This window comes from Tenebrio molitor, chromosome 4 (assembly GCF_963966145.1).
Source record: "Tenebrio molitor chromosome 4, icTenMoli1.1, whole genome shotgun sequence".
Classification (NCBI taxonomy): Eukaryota; Metazoa; Arthropoda; class Insecta; order Coleoptera; family Tenebrionidae; genus Tenebrio; species Tenebrio molitor.
In genome coordinates this window covers 7,652,820-7,673,907 of record NC_091049.1, presented here as the reverse complement: position 1 = coordinate 7,673,907, position 21,088 = coordinate 7,652,820, and the positions used below count along the sequence as shown (strand labels likewise).

Below are 21,088 nucleotides of genomic sequence, written 5' to 3'. Positions count from 1 at the left end.
TTTCACCGATCCAGCAAGAGTGACAGAGCGTTTCGGGGTCGTACGAGTAGCATTCCTAGACCGCAGCCGCAAAGACCTAGGTCCGCCGTCCCCAACCAACCGTTTCCGGACAAAACCCCAAAGTCCCTATAACCGTCGACGGAAGCTTCACGAAAACATCCCGACGCCGCTCCCGCAAAGACTAAGGTCCGTCCCCGCTAACGGCTCTAAATAACCGTAGCTTCCACAGAAATTTACTAAACAACCCCACGACTTCCTGATTGTCACCTAGCTCCCACAGGGCGCACTTACAACATTTTATTTTAACTTTTCCGAAATCTAGCAACAACACGAAGGAATAACCCGAGTTTAATTCTATCGAACAAAGCGTAACATTAAACGATGAGAAAGTCCAGCAAAACAAAGCGCAACATTAAACAATGATAAAATACACAAAACAAAAACGCAACATTAAACAAGGATAACACAAGCAAAACAAAACGCAACATTAGACAATGAGACAATAAAAGAGTACAAAACGCGAAAAGTTGAATAACGATAAAATAAAAACGCTTTAAAAAGGGATACAATACTCGCTGGCAATACTAAACAAAAATATGGTGGGTCGAGTGCCGTTAGAAAATGTTAGCGAAAGAAAAAAACAAAATGGACGCACGCGGTCCGGACGACGGCTACTAATCTTCGAAATTTACAGATTGTCAAAAATGGACCTCCTGGGAGAAATTTAGGGATAACGCTTAAAATTAACAAATGGACGCCTCTTAAAGAAACAGCATGCAACAAAATGAAATCTACAACATACCCTTACCACGTGGTCCTGGTCCCAAAACAAAACACAAAAAAAAGGCCAACGAACGTGAGATAAATAATTACCCGTGTGGATAAAAAAAGAAACTGCCGGATTCTTCACGGGGACACAAAATATCTACTCGGAACGGTAGTGTAATCGGTTCAGATGTAACTTACAGATTTTTGGAATATTGGATCGCTCTTCGAAAGGTCTGTTCGTTTCGAAAAACCAAACAAAAGTGAACTACCCCTCTTCAACCACCCGCGCGAGCGAGCTTCAACCCCCGCCATATTTCCGCTTGTAGTACCTAGTCTAGCCGCTAGTACCTTCACATTTGGCGCGCTGTTGTGGCGGTACCGGAAACTTAAATTTAAATTTTAAACTGGGTCACTACACACGCCCCCAAGCTTCTTCGGAACGAAAAATGTGGAAGTGACTGAAGACGCTTTAAAAAGGGTGGCGCAGTTTACAAATTTTTGGACGTTAAAGTGATGCTATGGCTGGTTGTCGTGTTGTGGTGGGTAGTCGCGTTGGTGTCGTTGCCGTTTTGGCCTGCTGCAGGGGGTAACAATCCTTGACGACGCCCCCGAGGTCCGTGTCCGCGGTACATGAAAAAAAAAACATTTAAGGCAGCCTCATGTTCTTCTATGGTAGAACTTTAGGTTGGCAATGTTATAGTTACCCTATTTCTTTTTCTCTCATCGCCGGAACAACCAGGGGGGGACACCTCACGTTCCCGCTCTGCCATCGTTACCCCACTAGTGACCTGGAGGTGGCACCGAGAATGGGTTGAACGCCCCTTCCGTCTCTCCGATGGCGGCAGACGCAACCATCCTTTGTGGTGGCGCTTGTGGTGTCGGTCCTGCCCGATGTGATGCTTCTCATGTTCGGCTTTGTGAGGCAAGCTCCGTTCGTGGACGTTTTTGGGGGATGTACCACAGGTTGGCGCTCCAGGAAGAAGTCCACCATCTGAGCCATGATTTCTTGCTGTTGGCGTAACAGCGCTATTGTGGCGTCCTCCTCCCGCTGTCGTGCACGGTTCTGCGGGGTGTCTGGGGCCCTATCCCTGGGCCTAAGCACCTTTCCTCTTCCGCGTCTACGTCCGGTTCCCATCGTGGTCCTCCTCTACAACAAAAACACACAAGGGGACTCCGCTCCCCGCGGCGTGAATACATGGACAGGCACAAAACAGACAAACAAAGAAGTAAACTCGGCTCTCTTCACAAGGATCTCACGCAATTTGCATCCTGGTCACGGCACCAAATCTGTAATGATTTGTATACATTACTTTTTCCGCCAAATATTTGAACCTGCGCAAAACGGTAACAAAGGTGGTCGTGATCGTCATCGAATCGGAGGAGCCCTACGTTGTGATTTTCTTTTGGCGGAAAGGTTCGGAATGCAAACGGTGAGGGTTCCAGTTGGAAGAGTGCCGCAAATAAAACACACATGTGAGGGACGCAAATACCTTTTATTAAAAATGCCTGTAATAACTTTGATGAAAAAGAAATTGAAACGAATACAAAAGACAGAAATTAAGGTTAACGAAGTACAAGAAATTAACTAGTTGAGTACATCACAAAGATAAACGACAAGATGAATGCAACAATATTTAAAATAACAGAAAAACGGGCACATGACAGACAAAATGACAGTTTAAAGCTTGCAAAACAAGTAAACAAATTATAAGGCAGTTATTACAGACAGGGACGGATGAAAAACCCTCTTCAAAAACCGTATCCCAGGTATTACTCATATTTTACAATTAGATTAATGACAAAAACAATGTTTAACGCGGAACTACGCGGTCAAGGTACGCCAACGGGAACTTAGAGCTGGAGGTCACAAACTTTCGGTCGCGAGGGGACTCAGAAGAATTATCTGAATCATCTTGAAATCAAGCGACGTTTATAGATATTCGGGGTATTCATGAACGTCGGACTATTTCACCGATCCAGCAAGAGTGACAGAGCGTTTCGGGGTCGTACGAGTAGCATTCCTAGACCGCAGCCGCAAAGACCTAGGTCCGCCGTCCCCAACCAACCGTTTCCGGACAAAACCCCAAAGTCCCTATAACCGTCGACGGAAGCTTCACGAAAACATCCCGACGCCGCTCCCGCAAAGACTAAGGTCCGTCCCCGCTAACGGCTCTAAATAACCGTAGCTTCCACAGAAATTTACTAAACAACCCCACGACTTCCTGATTGTCACCTAGCTCCCACAGGGCGCACTTACAACATTTTATTTTAACTTTTCCGAAATCTAGCAACAACACGAAGGAATAACCCGAGTTTAATTCTATCGAACAAAGCGTAACATTAAACGATGAGAAAGTCCAGCAAAACAAAGCGCAACATTAAACAATGATAAAATACACAAAACAAAAACGCAACATTAAACAAGGATAACACAAGCAAAACAAAACGCAACATTAGACAATGAGACAATAAAAGAGTACAAAACGCGAAAAGTTGAATAACGATAAAATAAAAACGCTTTAAAAAGGGATACAATACTCGCTGGCAATACTAAACAAAAATATGGTGGGTCGAGTGCCGTTAGAAAATGTTAGCGAAAGAAAAAAACAAAATGGACGCACGCGGTCCGGACGACGGCTACTAATCTTCGAAATTTACAGATTGTCAAAAATGGACCTCCTGGGAGAAATTTAGGGATAACGCTTAAAATTAACAAATGGACGCCTCTTAAAGAAACAGCATGCAACAAAATGAAATCTACAACATACCCTTACCACGTGGTCCTGGTCCCAAAACAAAACACAAAAAAAAGGCCAACGAACGTGAGATAAATAATTACCCGTGTGGATAAAAAAAGAAACTGCCGGATTCTTCACGGGGACACAAAATATCTACTCGGAACGGTAGTGTAATCGGTTCAGATGTAACTTACAGATTTTTGGAATATTGGATCGCTCTTCGAAAGGTCTGTTCGTTTCGAAAAACCAAACAAAAGTGAACTACCCCTCTTCAACCACCCGCGCGAGCGAGCTTCAACCCCCGCCATATTTCCGCTTGTAGTACCTAGTCTAGCCGCTAGTACCTTCACATTTGGCGCGCTGTTGTGGCGGTACCGGAAACTTAAATTTAAATTTTAAACTGGGTCACTACACTATTAAATATGAAGAATCATCAGCAGCGTAATTGCCTGACCTGATCGGTTTGAAAAACTGTGCTACTGAGATGATTCTTAAAGCCATTTTAAAGAACTTTGGGCTTGGAACTGGGTTAATGAACCTTACCATCGAAAATAGATTCTCTAACGCATCTTGGGTAAAACGGCCTAAATATAGAAAATTAAAATTTTTTGTTTCCAAGTAAAATTTTGCCAATTCTATAGCATTGGTGGATGCCAAAAGTACTCCCGTTTGAACTGGTTTCCACACTCCTAGAGGTCCAATCTTGATATTTTCAAACAGGTAAATTGTCTGTTGTAAAAATTCTATAGCGTTCGTATAATTTACTTCATTATCTCTCCCAAGCGCCAAAGTTCTCCTACGACTAGTCACTAATTTAAACCATGTATGCATTGTTTCGCAAAACCATGCTGTCGTAATGGCTTCTTTGTGGAGTAGATCTCGTTCCACACAGTATCTCAGAGCAGCTGCTGTATCGTGATTCAGGAGTCTTACTGCCAGACCAACTTTCATTTTGTCAAAATGTGACGGCTTAACGCAAGACTCTGTCAATGATGGAGCAAGCTTTAAATCACCATAATCTATGTGCAACAAACATTTAATATGACTTATGTCGACCACGTTTGTTGGTAGGCAATATGCTTCGACAAATGATTCAGGAATAATGATTTGTTGCCCATTTGTTAAATGACCTCTTAAATTTTTAAAAATATGTGGGGGATCGGGGTGAAAATATAATTTCCTGGAAGGGTCAACTGGGTGCGGGGTTGAATTTTTGATAACCTCATGTCTTCCAGCGTGGATGTTATAAAGCCTCCAGATGGCTTGATTTTGACCACCCATGTCGCTTATTATAGCATCCACCTGCAGTCCCATGTGCTCTGCCTTTGAAATAAGGCTATCAATATCGGTTTTGACACTATTTGCATCGAAAGATTTGCCCGTAAAATGGTAGCCAACAACTTGCTTCCACCTAGATGTTACACCAGCTAGCATATACACTAATCCATGTGTGGCAATATCTTCATACTGCTTAGTCGAGGAAGGCAGCGTTGGTTTTCCTAGAATTGAGCTCGTGCTGGGGTCAAAGTCTAATTTAGCCGTTATTGCCATTTCGTCAATTAAAATAGCACAATGTTTCTCTTCTGCAGCCATCAGCACAACTTTTGGTTCCATAGCTGCTAATACCTCATTAAGCAACCCGGGGCAAAATTTCAGATGCTCTATCCTTCTTTGAAGAGTACGGTGCGTTGGTAAAGGTTGACCGATTTCTCTGAGAACGTCATATCCAATTGTACCACATGCTAGTCGCAACTTGTAGGCTTTCATCATTGTGGCATCGGACCATTTGATACCCCTCATAGTTTGCCTACTTAAAGAACATTTTTGGTCGTCGTTGAGAAGCAGAGGTAGATTCTCTTTGATTTTATTTTGTTCCGTTCGTAGCTTTTTGTTTTGATTTCGCAACAAAATAATTTTGCGTTTGTACCTAGCTACTTGTTTTTCCAATCTCCTAACGTATGCATTGCGTCTGAATATATCATCATCGTTAGTGTTAGTCGGGAGAGGTGATGGACTGCCAATATCGGAAGGAGTATTTGCAGGGTCAGGTTTATCAGGTAAAAAATTAGGCAGCATAGTGGTTGCGGAATTTGGGAATTCAACAGAACTTGTAGTAGGAGTAGGTTGAATTTCTTGCAGAGGATCTAGGCAAAAAATAAAGAAATGAAAAATCTCGTCAACCAAAGATATTCATTCACTCAACTACTATTTTTATTGTTTTCAATATGTACATATCGTAATAATATATATACATATATATGTAATGTTAAAATGCTCACTTAAAACTAATTCAGTACCAATGTTGGATAAAACTCATCTTAAGGTGAATGCAGACATGCAACAAAACATCGTAACGTAACAATTTTTTGTTGCGCCTCGAAGATACTGTGTTCTCGAGGTTAAGTAACATAGCGCGTATCATGGGCGCGAACATATCAGTCGTTGACTACTGACTGACCCTAGAGTCCTAGACTTATAAACGCTACTTTCTTACGCCCTTTAGTCCAGACTTGCACACATGTGGTGCAACATGAGTGCGTAACATTTTTTTTGATGTGACCCTGTAATGTTACTGAGTGCCGTCCAGACTTGATACGCGTTGATGTTACGTTACGATGCTCTATTGGATGTCTGTACACACCTTAAGGGAAAAATAACAGTTCTCGCACGTATTTTTGTAATCAGTGGTGTGAAGTAGGTGTGTGTAGAGTGTTGGATCCTCCAGATGTGCAGTATTTTCGTACAATGAAATACAGAAAACATGTTTGGTAGTAGGAATAGTACCCATTGTAACATTTTACTCACCAGAATTGCAATTACATACAGCCTCGGTTTTCATACCTAAATATAAATGAGGTAAAGCATCAGGCTTCAATCTTACCTCCCTTCCTAAACCAAGTCGTGGACACACTTCAAAATCATTTTGACAGAAGTGTTTCTAAAAATGGGTAATTAGCTAAAACATTGTTGTGCTTTATTTCACTAACATACGCAACACACTCTCATTCCTTTAACGAAGCTTTTAGATCTGCCCAATAAACTCAACCATTTTTGTCTCTTCAACAAGTTTGTTGCACCTAAAACAGTATTAATCACAAAATAAACGTATTAATACTGCCTCCTAATGATTTTACCAGTGGGTACTCTGAAGAACTTGAATCCTTTTTGCGTGGTGTTTGTACATTTTGGTACACAGCAAGTACAGACCATTTTCAACCTGAGCAAGCACATCACTGTCGTAAAACAATGAAAACTCAAAACGAACCAAGTGCTTACCTAATTAACAGACTGAAAATAAACGGATCTACAAACTATGGCAAGAAAATGTAAATATCAAAATTAAACTAAAACAACAAATTCTTAACAAAAACGACTAACTATGAAAGAACACGAACACAAAATATAACGAAAATGTCTATCAACGTAATTTTAAAATCGAAAACTGGACACAGCACAAAATAACCTTGGGCGATTTGAAGTTCTCAGTTTTGTTGACATTGTTAGAGGTGTGCATATGTTTTTTTTTCAGTGCATTAACTAGTTATTAATTTGGTAATGAATGAAATAGATAAAATTTATTCGATTTAAATTGTTGGAGCATTTTGTAAATAAACCAGAAAGCAGTTACAAATATTGCAATACGAGTCGCAAAAACAATTTTTGAATAGTGTACGTGGTGGAGTTTTTACCGACATGAACCCGATCTCTACTCAGACATTAACTCCAAATTAAGTGAGATAGCAATATTCGTCGCAACCGTTGTCGTTACCTTATTTATCATCGAGAACCTTATTTATTATTGCTTGCCAGCGCTTCAGCGGCATTACTCTCAACTATTATCCCTACTCCCGATATTTTTTAAAGAGTGAATACCCCCTGTGTGGGCCGTTCTGTGCAGCAAGCGGCCTGTGGCGTGTGTTGTTATTTATTAATGTTTTAATAGTGTTTGCTGTTTGGTACATCAAATACCTTGTTTTTAACGGGTAAGTAAATGTCTTGATATTTATTAAATGTTATAAGTAAAATATAATTTGTCTGCTTTCCGTTCATTGGTAATTGTTCACTTTAACTACTTCTGGAATTTTCGCGTTTTTTCTGGCTAGACAGCCTCAGAGGGTCCTCCTAGATCGTGTCCCACCATTGAAATCTTGTGCAAATGCCTTTTTTTAATCTCTTGTTGTATTTCAAGGTCGCGTCAAGGTCGCGCCAAGTCTTAGTATAACTAAAGGGTAAGGAAAATTTTCATTTGCACAAGGTTTGACTGATGGGAAACGATGTAGGAGGACGTCCTGAGGCTGTCTAGCCAGAAAAAACGCGGAAATTCCAGAAGTAGTTAAAGTGAACAATTACCGAGTCTCTAAAGTGAGCTTTATATTATGTCAAAAAATTTAGTAAACATGTGAAACCGTCATTACTTTATTCTGAGGTTATGCATTACATAATTTTGACATGGTTTTCACCCACAGCAGAGATAACCTCCAGACAAATAATACATTTTTCATAAATGAAAGAAGGAAATTCCAAATACTTATAACAAGAAAATAAACACAAAACGATTCCAATGATAATATCAAGGCCAAATTAAAAGCGAAGGTTAACAGCATCGAAACTAGGGTATTATTAGCAAGGGTCTTGCTGCCAACGTAAATTTGAATTTCCAAGGCCTACCGCGAGCCACTTATTCTGAATTATAATATACCTATTATACCTAAACAATTGTCAGTGTCAAAATCGGGTATAAAAGTAGTTCGTATCGCTTTAAAATGGAAAATTAAGAAATTAGATCTACATTACGTACCGCGTACCCCAATTTGAGGTGAGCAATACACCTTGTTCATAAAATTCTTCAATAAACGCTTGTTAACGCCATACAACGAAATTTTTTTCTGATTTTGACACTGACAATTGTTTATGAAAAAAAAAAGGACTGTAATGGCCAATCTCACCGTCGTAGTTTAAAATTAAAGAGAGCTTAAAACCTTGGTTACAATTATTAAAATCGGGTAATCTTGTAGTTTACGTCGCCCAAACTGCGCATCTCACACGGGCAGCCCCGTTGATGTAGAAATGCTCTGCATTGTTGCCAGATATTAATGGTGATATGGTGATGTATGTGTATGATTCCAATACGTTTGTTAATTGATCTGTTTCTCTGGTTTAGTTTGTGTTTGGTGCTTTTCTTTTATTAACTTTGTTTAGGAACAGTGGGTGGTAGAGGGGCTACTGCACAAAGTATAATGGTATAATTAAAATTGCCGTCACGTGATCTTAATTGTGAATTTTCTCTTATTAAATACAAATAAATAAGTCTTGAGTAAAAGATTTGTAACTATTTTTACATTGTGTATAATATTCTGCTACAATTTTGTTCTCTTTAGTATTGGTCATTTTTAAATTTATTTAAAAAAAATATTAATCATTAAATATAATGTGCCATTGATGTTACAAAGCTTAGTACCCGATGGAATAATTTCCATAGATTGGGCGACTCTGTTATGTTTAGTTTAGTACTTATGGTAAAGAGTTAATGATTTTTAAAATGTTGACAAACGAAATCACAATCGGAAAAATCTTCAAAACTCGCAGTTAATACATTTTGTCGATTTTGACTAATTTATAACTTCATCGACAAAATATAATTATTCTAATTTAATAAATCGAGAAATTATGCCTGATTTACTAAAAAAAAGCAAAAACAATATAAGAAAAAAACATAATTGTAATGAGGGAGTAAATGATATGAATAACATGTTTTTCACTTTATTTGTAAAAACAAAAGGTAATATAAGTCATGATATTAAATTTAATTATGATTTTATGCCAATTTTCTCTGAGGAAGGAATTCCTTGTGTTGAAAAAAAAATAAAAAAAAAACGTGAAAACAATTATAAAGAGAATTATCAATTCCTAAAGCTTGTTTTAAATTTGTATTATTGATAGGTAATCTATTCATAAGCCAGATTGCGGACTCTAATTATTCCATGTTCAGTACCGTTGATGTATACAAGTATATAAAAAAGCTTCACCGGGGTTGTGGATGCTGGAAAGGTGTTTTTATTGTTATGCTTTTATCTGTTGTTATTTGGCGTTTTTTTTTGTTGATGTGTTGATGTAAATTAGGTACGTATTATGCTGTTATACCCACACTATACAGTTTATATTAGGACTTATGTAAGCCCAAAATGGCATGACATTAATAAATGTTGATTTTATTTCATACTTCCCTGACCTTGTGCTTATTAAAAAAATAATACAGTTGGTTGCAAAAAAAAAACGGAAAATGTCAAAAACTATGTTGACGTTTTTCCTTAAAATTTTGTTAATGTAAAACTGTCGACAGGTCGGCGAGGTTAGAATTTCTTGTCACTGTACTTTTTACTACTCCAAATTCTGCATCTAGATCCGTAATTTTTCTATCATTTTCTAAATGGCCGGCGATGATAGCTCTGTCTGTTTCAGATAAATGAAGCATTGTGGTAAAAAAAAAAATTACATTAATTTTTTGAAAACTGTCAATGTCATCAGATTTTGTTCACACTATAAAAAAATTTCATTTTCCGTTTTTTCTGCAACCAACTGTACATTTTTTGTTATTATGTTTAGGTCTCCAGATTGTTTTACATTATTCTTATTGTTTCTAGCCGATGAGTTATCATCTAGAAAAACGAGCAAGAATGGAAGGAGGAAGTGCAAATGAGGTACAAAGAAAGGCAAGTTTAATAAATGTAGTCTCATACCTGTTTATGTAGCATTTCTGTTCTTGCACGGTTATGTGATATATGTTTTTATCTTTTCAGAGCACATCACCAAAGAAAATATGTAATTTGTCCACACAATCATTTAGTGAAATCATACACGTTGCTGCCTTTGTGGATAAGACGCTATTTATTAAAGCGTTTCTTGAAGCAGATGATGAAGTGATAGTAGCTTTGGCGCCTCGCCGCTTTGGGAAATCAACAAACATGGACATGGTGAAAGAATTCCTAACAGGGAACAAAAAACTCTTCCAAGACAATCAGTTAAAAATATGGCAAGAGCAAAGGATTTTTTTTGATAAGTACTGCCAAGAGAATCCTGTCATATACGTGAACTTTAAAAATATCACTGGTGAAACTAAAGATGAACTCCTTCAATCATTAAAGCATCTCATTTACTGTGCATTTAATGAACATCAGTATCTTGTGAAAAAGATCGATGGAAAATATTCTTGGTCAGATACGAAATTGGGGGTTCTGGGCCCTATTGAACTATTTGAGGAGTATTGGAAAACTTCTGAAAATTTAAGTCTAAATGATGTGATCGATGGATTGAAGTTCTTGTCTCGCTGTTTACATGTGTACCATAACAAACTCGTTTATGTATTAATCGATGAATTCGATTTTCCTATCATGAACATCATCGTCAAGCAATCAACTTCAAAGAATGATGTTCTGGACGAAACCATCTATGTTATCGGTCGCATCATGTCCATTACGTTCAAAAACAACGAACATCTCAACAGAGGGTTAATAAATGCCTGTGTCCCCGTCGCAGATCAAGTTTTATCTGGCGACGCGAACAACATCCAGTATTATCAGTTTTTGAGAAAACCTAGATTTGCTCCTTATTTTGGATTTACAGATACAGAAGTGAAGAGTCTGTTTGAAAAAGAAGAATTTGCTACTTTTAATAATGACCAAGTAAAAAAGTGGTACAATGGTTATAAATTAAGGTATTCAGGGGACTATGCCATTTATAGCTGTTATTCAGTTTTAAAATATTTGAGCACAAGTCACGAAATGAAGAAACCATGCTTTGACAATTACTGGGTTGACTCGGACAGCATCACTCACCTAAAACATCTGTTTGGACATTATTGGATTCGTGAATTGATTGAAGATCTTATTGATGGAGAAGAGATCGAAATAAAGGCCATTCAAAAATTTTCGAAAGAAAACATAATTGCCTTACTAAACTTGGTTCATCAAGAACTTAAATCTATACATATATCAGATGCACATCTTTTCCTGCAATTGTTGACCGAAAATGGATACTTGAATGTTTTACGCACTAGCCCTGTTAATCAAAGAATCACCATTCGGATTCCAAATCAAGAAATTAGGACGTTGTTTCAGGAAAAATGTTATGATGTAGAATTGTTTTCAAAGAAACACCAGCTTTTAGATGAAAATATTGAGGGTTATTTGGCTGCATTAGAATCAGTGCTAACAAGAGAAGACAAAAATGTATTTACTGAATATGCAAAGGCTGTCTCTAAATTGTTTGATGGAGCCATAATGCCCCAAAATGAGGACGAATTTTATTGTATTCTCTTTGTTTTGGCATATAATGTTAAATTTTATATAGTTCGCAGTGAACTAAGCATCTCCCGAAGAAAATCTAAAGGAAGACCGCCTCATCTTGATTTGCTTATGATTTTGAATGACGCTGGCTTGATTGTGGAATTAAAATTTGCTGACCAATCATCAGCGGCCGCACTTTCTCAAATTAGAACGCGACAGTATGAATCAAGCTTCGACAACTACAAAAATGTCACAAAGAAAATTCTTATGGGTTTGCATATGACTAAAGAAGGGAAAGTTAGTCTGACTTACACTATTGGCGATTCACCTCCAGAAACTGTTACCAGCCATGAATAGACTTTTGGTGGCACAGACGTCTTTTTTTATTTGTATTGTCATTGTATTACCGTTGTTAAATGAATACAATAATTTTAATGGTGTTTTTTAGCGTTTAAATTTTTATAAACACAATAGAACTGCATGAGTCTGTGTTGTGAATTTAGCTTTAGGCAACTTTGGGAGTTTCTGGTGTTCCTTTAGTTGGTAGTAAGGTTATTTTTAATATCATAGATAGTGGGTGAAGAGAATTTTATGGATTTAGAGGAATCTTTCAGTTTGTTCGTATTAGGATAATTAATTTTTATTTTTATGGTTTAAATAGAATTATTTTTTTAAATATATTTTTTTCTTTTTTGGTTTGTTTATTTTTTATTAATTTAGATTGCTTAATTTAGAGCGTAGTACTGAAGATACCAAAGTGGTTTTTAATTTCTAAAGATTTTTAATTTTTCTCAACTATAAAAATTAGAAATATAATCATAGGCTTAATTTTAAAATATTTCTTTAATTGGGATTTTTCCATTTTTAACTTACCCGACCAAAGGTGGGTAAGTTATTGTGATCGGTCCAAAATTTCGAATTACTAATTTCATCAGATCTTTGCGTTTTGAGGTCCCCTGAACACGTTTATGAAGTTTTTAGAATGATGTCTGTCTGTCCCACTTTTCGTTCTCCCACGATTACTCAAAAACGCTTTGACCGATTGCTTTCAAATTTGACCAACACAAACTTACCCATGGTCTCTCGAGTTGAAAAGCTTTTGGTGTCAATCGGATCACGGGGGGTGGAAGAGGGTGAGGGTAGGTCGAAAAAATAATAAGGGAACATGGAAATTTGACTTTACCGTTTGAAAGGGCATGTGTTTTTATGTCGGAAATGATGTTTATCATTTGCGGATTTTGCCAATATGGCGGACTTATAAAGTTATTTACGTCTTCATAGATCGACGGCGATAACTGCTGAAACTTTTAACAAAATAATCTCGGATCTTGCCATTGGAAATAACTCTGTAATAGTGACTACCGAATAGAGTTTGGTGTCAATCCGACTACGAGGGGTGGAAGAGGGTGGGGGTTGCTCGAAGAAATAATGAGGTGACATGGAAATTTGACATTACCAGTTGAAAGGGCATGTGTTTTTATGTTGGAAATGATATTTACTATTTGTGAGAATTAGAAGACGACTTATGTGGGTTAACACGGACAAGGTAGGTATCTTGGGTTAATTCAGGTTGGTTTAAATCACGACCTGCTAGATAGTCCGAGTGTCTATAGCAGCCTGGGCATAGAGCGAAAAATCCTATTGTTCTCATGATTCTGTTCTGACATTTGGGGTTGTTTTCGGGGGTTGCTGTTAGCAACTAACTGTCATGCTATCAAATGTGTGACAACGTCATGTGCATCGTGACAATTTAGACATGCAGTCCACACTCCACACTCATGTATCTGCATGATGCATGCAGTCATACGTAGTTGTCCCGTGATAATTACATTTTGGATATTCTAAATTGGCAGCAGTGTTGCCAACACTAGGAAATTCAATTCCACTGCATGGGGGAACAAAATCCACCAGATTCCACTAACTTTTTTCCAAATAAAGTAAAATAAACTATGCGTTTTTTTAGATATTCTTTTATTATATAAAATACAAAATGTAACATAAACATTGATAGACTAACAATAAAATAAAATAAAATACAATGAAAAAAATAGAAAACTGCAAAAATAAGGTAATAAACAATAACAAAAATATTTAAATAAAAATATCAAAATCTATATCTAAGCCCAACGTCAAATCAGAACTGTAAGTTTCATTACTTTTAATTTGTTTTATAACATTTGTAGGAATATCATAATTATAACAACAACATTCTTCTCTTTGCAATCCTGACCTGATGTGAAGAATAGATCTTAACATTGGATATTGCATTTTATTTCTAAGTTTAGATTTAACTATATTCATTTGACTAAAAAGTCTTTCCACTTCTGCGTTAGAATGTGGTAGCACTAAAAAAGACAATGCAAAGTCTGCCAAGTCCTTAAAAGGATTTTCCCCGTTACTATCTTTATATGCAATTACTTCGCTCCAAAACCCTATTGTGCTATCGACGTGTTGCCATTTAATTAAAGTAATTTTTCTCCACTGACTTTCAATGTTTTCAATAATTGCGGGTGGGTATTTGAAATGTTCTAATAAATTAATCAGGCTTGGTTTTATGACCTTTAAAGTATTATCTACTGAAAATGTTGACATTTGTCTTAATAAATCTATATTATCTGGTAATCTATTTGTTATTTCTTTTATTAATTTTATTAAAAAATCAATGCACTTATTCCTCAAAATTTGATCTTCTCTAAAACCCGCTGCTTTCATTTCTTGCATTTTATGTTCAAATAGATATCCTAAATAACTATACCGGTTGACAAATGAATCAATTTCATCTTTAAATAATTTGAATTTGGTATTTGGAGTTGTTAATTTTTGCACAAGACCCTCCAATAATTTTGTTAAGTCATCAAATAGCTTTGTAGAATCTGCATTATTTGACTCAAAGGCTTTATTAACTCTTTGCACATCTGCAAGAATTGTTTTAAGAAACATAAATATGCGTAGTTACTGTCATCATTGTACATGTCATAAAGAATTTGGGCAGTATAACATTTTTCTTTTTCTCTGGCAATTCCAAAATGCGTTTTCAACTCAAGCCATTGATTGAAAATTCTACTTACTGCAGTTTCAATTGAGAGCCAACGCGTTGCACAACTTTGAGTTATTTTCAAAGGATTCTCTCCTTCATTTATTAAATTAAATAATTGTTTGTATGCTTGCTGTCTTAGTGAAGAGTGTGCAAACCAATTGTATGTTTCTCTTATTAGAAATTCTAGATTTGTGGGTAAAAATTCTTTGGCAGCGGCTGATACAGCCAACTGGAGAGAATGGCATACGCATCTAGTGAGAATTAAATTTGGAGAAAATTCTTTTAATTTTGTATAAACCCCATTATTAATCCCCGTCATTACTGATGCATTGTCAGTACCAATTCCTTTTAAGTTTTTGATTTTTAAGTTATATTTTTTCAATATATTTAAAATGGCACTAACAATGGCATCAGCATTAAGGGTTTCAAGTTCAGTCAATTCTAAGAAGGAATTTACAATTTTTTTCTTGTCATAACTATAATATATTATTGTACAACCTAGATATTTATCAGTTGTAATATCCGTAGACTCGTCTAATAAAAGACTGAAAGGATTATCTGCTATGTCCTCACATAATTTTTTTGCAAAATGAGGTGCCAATACATTTTGAATAATGCCACTACATTTTGTACGGTGCATTTGCAAATAATGCGCTTCATCGCATTTAAAAACGTTTTTACAAGAATCAACCAGATGATCAGTTAAAATAATAGCTGTGTGTTTGGCTACAAAAAGTGCTAACCTGGCTTCCGCTTTTCTAGCTCCATCAAGCTGATCTAACCTGGTAAATGGGATCTTGGGCTGAGATGTCCCCACAATATTTTTTGCGTTGGTTTTATGCTTTCTGGATTCACCATGAGACTTGAGTTCTGAGTATCGGCTGGTTAAAATTTGCGAACAAAATTTGCATTTTGCAGTAGTCCCTGATGTACTCTCGACTGCTTGCAACCAGTCCTTCAACAGAGGGTCTTTGAGCCAAGCTTGTCGGAATTTCTGGGGGTAATGTGGTTTCGGCATTTTAGCATCTATTATTATCTGTGAAATTGAGTCATCATGTCACACATATATTCGTAGGTATAGCTTTAATGGAAATTATTTCGTATTTGTACAGGGTGTTAGGTAAATGATCTGCCAAAATGTAAACAGTTCATTATCAGATAAAAAGGTAGATTTTTCCTCTACCATTTTTTATTTGGATGCTAATTTCGTTCAAAATGGGGTGCGGAAAAATAAACCCCATCGTTTGAGATTCACAATTAAGAGAAAATTTCGTTTCCAAGGATATTACTTAATTTTTTTACGGTAGTAGTGGCTGCAATAATACAATTTTCGGTGGTTCTCAACGAGTTGGTGTACTTTTTTTGTCAACAGATTTAAAATGAACTGTGCAGCTGAGCCAAAAACGACTCAGCATTCTCATGCCCTCTTTAAAGTTTGGCAAGACATTTACCTAACACCTGTATTAGTCTCAAATTTATGAAAAATTAAAATGATAGATTTTATAGAATAAAAATTTAAAGTGAAATAATTTACATCAGGTAAATAAACTTCAAAACTTAATATAAATGGAATAAAATATTACTTACCTATATTATAAAACTGCACACCACCAAATTTTACTTCACATGTAATTTTTAAAAAATGCAACAAATGAGCAAGTCAATAAATGAACCGTAAATGACGTCAGAGAGTTGTGGACTCCCTTTTATAACCTCGGGCTATGCAAAATGTTCGGGGCTTTCCTGATTTCTTTTTGAACAATTTGAAAAAACCCCCCTTGCATTGAACCGCCTAGCGGCAATCATAGTAACAAAATATAGTTTTGTCTCTCGTCAATAGAGGGCCTATTAATGATTTTTCAAATGTTTTTCAACTTTCAATTTTTATAAAACTTTTCAAATGAATTTACTTATGATCAAAACTTACTTACTTTTAAATTCATCATGCATTTATTTATTCCTGTAATTAAAAACCTCATTCCACCAGAATTTCCACTATCCCACTAACTACCAAATTCAGCCACTAGATGGGGCCCTCAATCCACCAGATTTAGTGGAAATTCCACCAAGTTGGCAACACTGATTGGCAGAAGCAAGATGTTGCGCACTGGTCCACTGGTTTGGTTTTGCGGAAGGGACAAAATTTCGGCGCCGCGTTTTTTGAAAATATCTTGGTCAGGGCGAGTACAAATTCATAGAATAATAATTGTCCAAAATTATATAATTACATTCAAAACTGTACAAAACTTAAAGTATACTTTCCACTCATTTCCACCAAGAATGGCACGGATTAATTAAGCAAATATAATTGTTTAGTTATGGACCCATCTTCATCTGAAATGACCCGTTTAGGAAATAATGTACCCACTGCAAATCCAAGATTGAGATTATAATTTTAATATTATTCCAGAAATAGGTTTACAACTAACGGAACTTGTTGTTGCTGCATTTACCGCAATATCAGTTCTAATATGATAAAAAAGCCACTTTAAACACTAACAGCAGAATACTAAAAACCAGAAACACCAAGCAGAAGTAGCATCAACTAAATTAATAACATTTTTGTTATTAAAGTTACTTTTAAACTGTGAGGCTCTTGACATTGCACTTTGACAACTTCACTGAATTCATTACATTTGTTTGTGAGGTTATGATTATTTAGTGACATTCCCCCCTAAAGTGGCGCCGTGGAGATCACAGGCATTAAACCATCAAGACGTCGCGGCGGTGGCATAAACATACCCGACATGTCGTGTCAACTTAAAACATCCGGTCAGTGCCAATTACGAAACAGAAAAACACCAATATTTTTCAATTGTTTCATTGCCAACAGACTCAGTCATTGTTGATCACGCTGTACATTACTGTTAGGGATTTTTTTTTTTTTGTATTGCAATGAAAGTGTTATTTTTTCTAATATTCAATATTCAAAGCGGACGTTTTGAATTTGTCAAAATATTTGACACTGTCACATTATTATTATTGAAAAAAATACGATCAAGTAGCGATATCATGGAGGCCACAGGCAGGGTTATAAAGAGAAAATGCTTCACTTTAGAAATAAAACAAAGTGTTCACCGGTGTTTTAAAAACATTTTTGCGCGATTGTACTCTATTTGGTTGTTTACCACGTCTGTTTCCAAGATGGTAAGCTCTGTTTACTCGTTGCTAACGATAAACTCGATGGTAAGTAATTTTTGGTGTTCTAGAACGGTAAGTAAAGTTTATTCAAAATTAATCGATTATTATAATAATTTTTATGTAGACGGAAGTTGAAGACAAGATGTGGGGGCACTTTCTGGAAACTCATAAAGCTCTTGTAGTCGGCTTTCCTTGGCGCTGCAATGAAATAGCATTAGCAAACTTGCCGCGACATTGGCATTGTCAAAATTTTCATACCCCGCATTTTCCTTGTCTTCTTGATTAGGTAGGTACACATTGAGGTTGTTGGTTTCGAAAATAATTCTTCATTTATGTAGACAGAAGTTGAAGACATGATGTTAGCACTTTCTGGAAACTCACACGGCTCTTGTAGTCAGCTTTCCTTGCTGCTGCAACGAAATAGCATTAGCAAACTTGCCGCGACATTGGCATTGTCAAAATTTTCATACCTCGCATTTTCCTTGTCTTCTTGATTACAAATTGAGATCGTTGGTTTCGAAAATTCTTCATTTATGTAGACGGAAGTTGAACAAGATGTTAGCACTTTCTGGAAACTCACACGGCTCTTGTAGGCGGCCTACCTTGCCACTGCAACGAAACAATTTTAGTAACAGACTTGCCGTGACATTAGAATTGTCAAAATGTTCATACTCCGGATTTTCCTTGTCTTCTTGATTACATATTGAGTTCGCTGGTTTCGAAAATTCTTGATTTATGTAGACAGAAGTTGAAGACAAGATGTTAGCACTTTCTGGAAACTCACACGGCTCTTGTGGTCGGCATTCCTTGCCGCTGCAATGAAATAATATTAGCGAACTTGCCGCGACATTAGTATTATCAAAATTTTCATACCACAAATTTTCCTTGTCTTCTTAATTACACGTTGAGGTCGTTAGTTTCAAAAATTCTTTATCTGTGACGCCACCCACATTCAAAGTTTCTTCTACAATATCCATTTCGTTTTCGGAAGCACTAATATCACTCATTTTACTGCTTGTTTTTCAACACAACTGACGATATTTGCGTACAAAAACTGCAATGGCGGTAGTTGTTTGCAGATTGCCTTAGAAACGCGATACAAAAATCGACATTGTGGCAACACGATGTGAAGGGCGTCGTATCGCATTGCATTCTAGTTAGGAATGTTTTGTAATAAATATTCAATCGCGCAAAAAATCTCATAAGCATGACGAACGTTAATGACAATGTACGGATCTCAGACAATATTGGAGTCGTCGCAAGCTCCTCCTCCAAACAATTGTCTTCGATCCGTACATTGTCATTACCGTTCTTTATACTTAATATACTATTGGGAAGTAAATGGTCCAAATTTGGGGAAGATGCCAGTTTACCGAATGGTTGAGGAAATTTTTGCCGTAAGTTGATAAATCCACTTTTAATTTAAATTGATCTATTTAAAATGTTAGCTTCAGTCTCCTACAGATATCTGAAGGAAAAATACGGAGTAATTTCTGGATCGGGGGCACAAGCACAGAATGGAAAGGACGCACGATGGAACAGTGAAGAAATATTTGCGCCGTTGTGCGCTTTTTTTAATTACAAGACCGCCGGTCTTCAGGCTTGACTTGAGAGGGTCTGCTCCTGAGCACTATTCATTTTGAATGTATCATGCTTCCACTCTGTGTCCTGCTCTGAAATCTTTTCGTTACCTACTTGTTGGTTTCAATGCCGGTATTTAATATTAACCTGTAGAATACCATATTTTAAGTAAAATATTCAAAACTAGTTTACTTTGCTTGATTGCGGGACTCGATTAGAGATTTGTAAAAAATGACAATAATCGTACATTATAACCTTCAAAATATACATACCTAACCTGAATTATTATCTGACATTGCGTTTACAGTAGAAAAAAGTTGTATCCTATTACACCACAAAAGTTACTAAAATCACTAGATTTAGTTGTGTCGTGGAGGGAGAAAAGACTGGAGATGGCACTAATTCAAATAAGTGTACCGGCCCGCGAAAACTACAGAGTCATAAAAGGTTTCTGAATATAGACGCTAGGCCAATAGCTTCCTTCGCCTTCCTTCCAGGCGCATTGTGCTTCTTTATCTAGCGCATTGTGGACTGGGTCATAAAAGGTTGTTGCACGTGCTTTTAGAGGGTTCGGATTTTTAACATGGGAAGCATAGGAAATGCCATCTCCAGTCTTTTCTCCCTCCACGAGTTGTGTATATTGAAAATGGATGGAGTTTAGCTAAACAACGAATGAAAAAAGTTGGTATAGTTTGTCCAGCGAGAGATTGGTTGACATAAAAATCACTAAATTCTACGCAGAGAAAGTAGTACCTAGCGCGCGTAAAATTTGAAATATATCCTTCAAGCAAATATTGAGAAAAATTTAAAAAAAATCATAACAACGTCATCATGGTAGTTTTCTGTACCAAATCTGCGTAAAAGAACTTCTTTTTTTGTTACACTTTTTACTGAATTCTTTTTCGATAAAATGTTGATCTTATCTCAATTTGTGTGTACTGTACGGTTGTACCGTATTGTTTTTGCCAAATATGGAAAGAAGATTGCATTTAAGTGAATTTGAAGTGAATAGGGCTATTGGAATGCTTGAAGACGGTCCCGCCAAGCAGAAGTAGCCCAAAATTTTGGGGTTAGCCAGAGTATTGTAAGTAAACTGTGGAATCGGTTTGCTGAGACAAATTCTGGTAGATAACGGCCCAGAAGTGAAAGACAGCGAAGTACAACAGCTCCACACGATCGTTATCTGCTTCTAACAAGAGAAGGCATCCTTTCTATCGAGCGTTACAAGTATGAAATGCCTTGCGACATGCTGGTGGACCAACAATTCACGTTCAAACAGTAAGAAATCGATCAAAAGGATTTGGTTTAGACAATTTTTGTCCATACATAGCACCTCTATTAACACTAGCTGATCATGCAGCGTGTTTAGAGTGGACAAGAAAACATAAAAATTGGGTAGTGGAATGGGACTTTGTTCTGGTTGGAGATTAATCACGATTTGGTCTTCATAGCGATAGTGGTCCTGTACGAGGTTCAGTGACGGCTCGTTAGGGGCGGCAGAGTCGGCCGGGCCGTACCACACAAAATTACGAATTTTATTT

General features: G+C 36.8%; 1 protein-coding gene and 3 long non-coding RNA genes across 5 annotated transcripts; 1 reads left to right on the top strand and 3 right to left on the bottom strand.

Annotated features, from left to right (window-relative positions):
• Positions 1-5,695: 5,695 nt before the first annotated feature.
• Positions 5,696-8,501, bottom strand: LOC138128493 (uncharacterized). The gene is made up of 4 exons (XR_011158712.1): positions 6,783-8,501; positions 6,641-6,723; positions 6,498-6,583; positions 5,696-6,444 (listed from the first exon to the last, which is right to left on the bottom strand). It is a non-coding gene; the product is annotated as an uncharacterized lncRNA (long non-coding RNA).
• Positions 8,502-8,727: 226 nt separating this feature from the next.
• LOC138128487 (uncharacterized protein in vnfD 5'region-like) lies at positions 8,728-12,228 on the top strand. The gene is made up of 3 exons (XM_069044699.1): positions 8,728-8,746; positions 10,148-10,216; positions 10,304-12,228. Exons 1-3 carry the CDS (start codon positions 8,744-8,746, stop codon positions 12,143-12,145), a joined length of 1,914 nt encoding a protein of 637 aa, XP_068900800.1. The 5' UTR covers positions 8,728-8,743; the 3' UTR covers positions 12,146-12,228.
• A 413-nt stretch (positions 12,229-12,641) lies between these two features.
• Positions 12,642-16,530, bottom strand: LOC138128498 (uncharacterized). The gene is made up of 2 exons (XR_011158719.1): positions 16,413-16,530; positions 12,642-15,861 (listed from the first exon to the last, which is right to left on the bottom strand). It is a non-coding gene; the product is annotated as an uncharacterized lncRNA (long non-coding RNA).
• Positions 16,531-18,028: 1,498 nt separating this feature from the next.
• On the bottom strand, positions 18,029-19,794 carry LOC138128497 (uncharacterized). Of its 2 annotated transcripts, XR_011158717.1 has the most exons (5): positions 19,695-19,794; positions 18,639-19,639; positions 18,437-18,575; positions 18,225-18,373; positions 18,029-18,164 (listed from the first exon to the last, which is right to left on the bottom strand). It is a non-coding gene; the product is annotated as an uncharacterized lncRNA (long non-coding RNA). The 2 variants fall into 2 exon arrangements; XR_011158718.1 differs by lacking the exon at positions 19,695-19,794 and having other exon boundaries at positions 18,225-18,376; positions 18,639-19,286.
• Between the last annotated feature and the right edge of the window lie 1,294 nt (positions 19,795-21,088).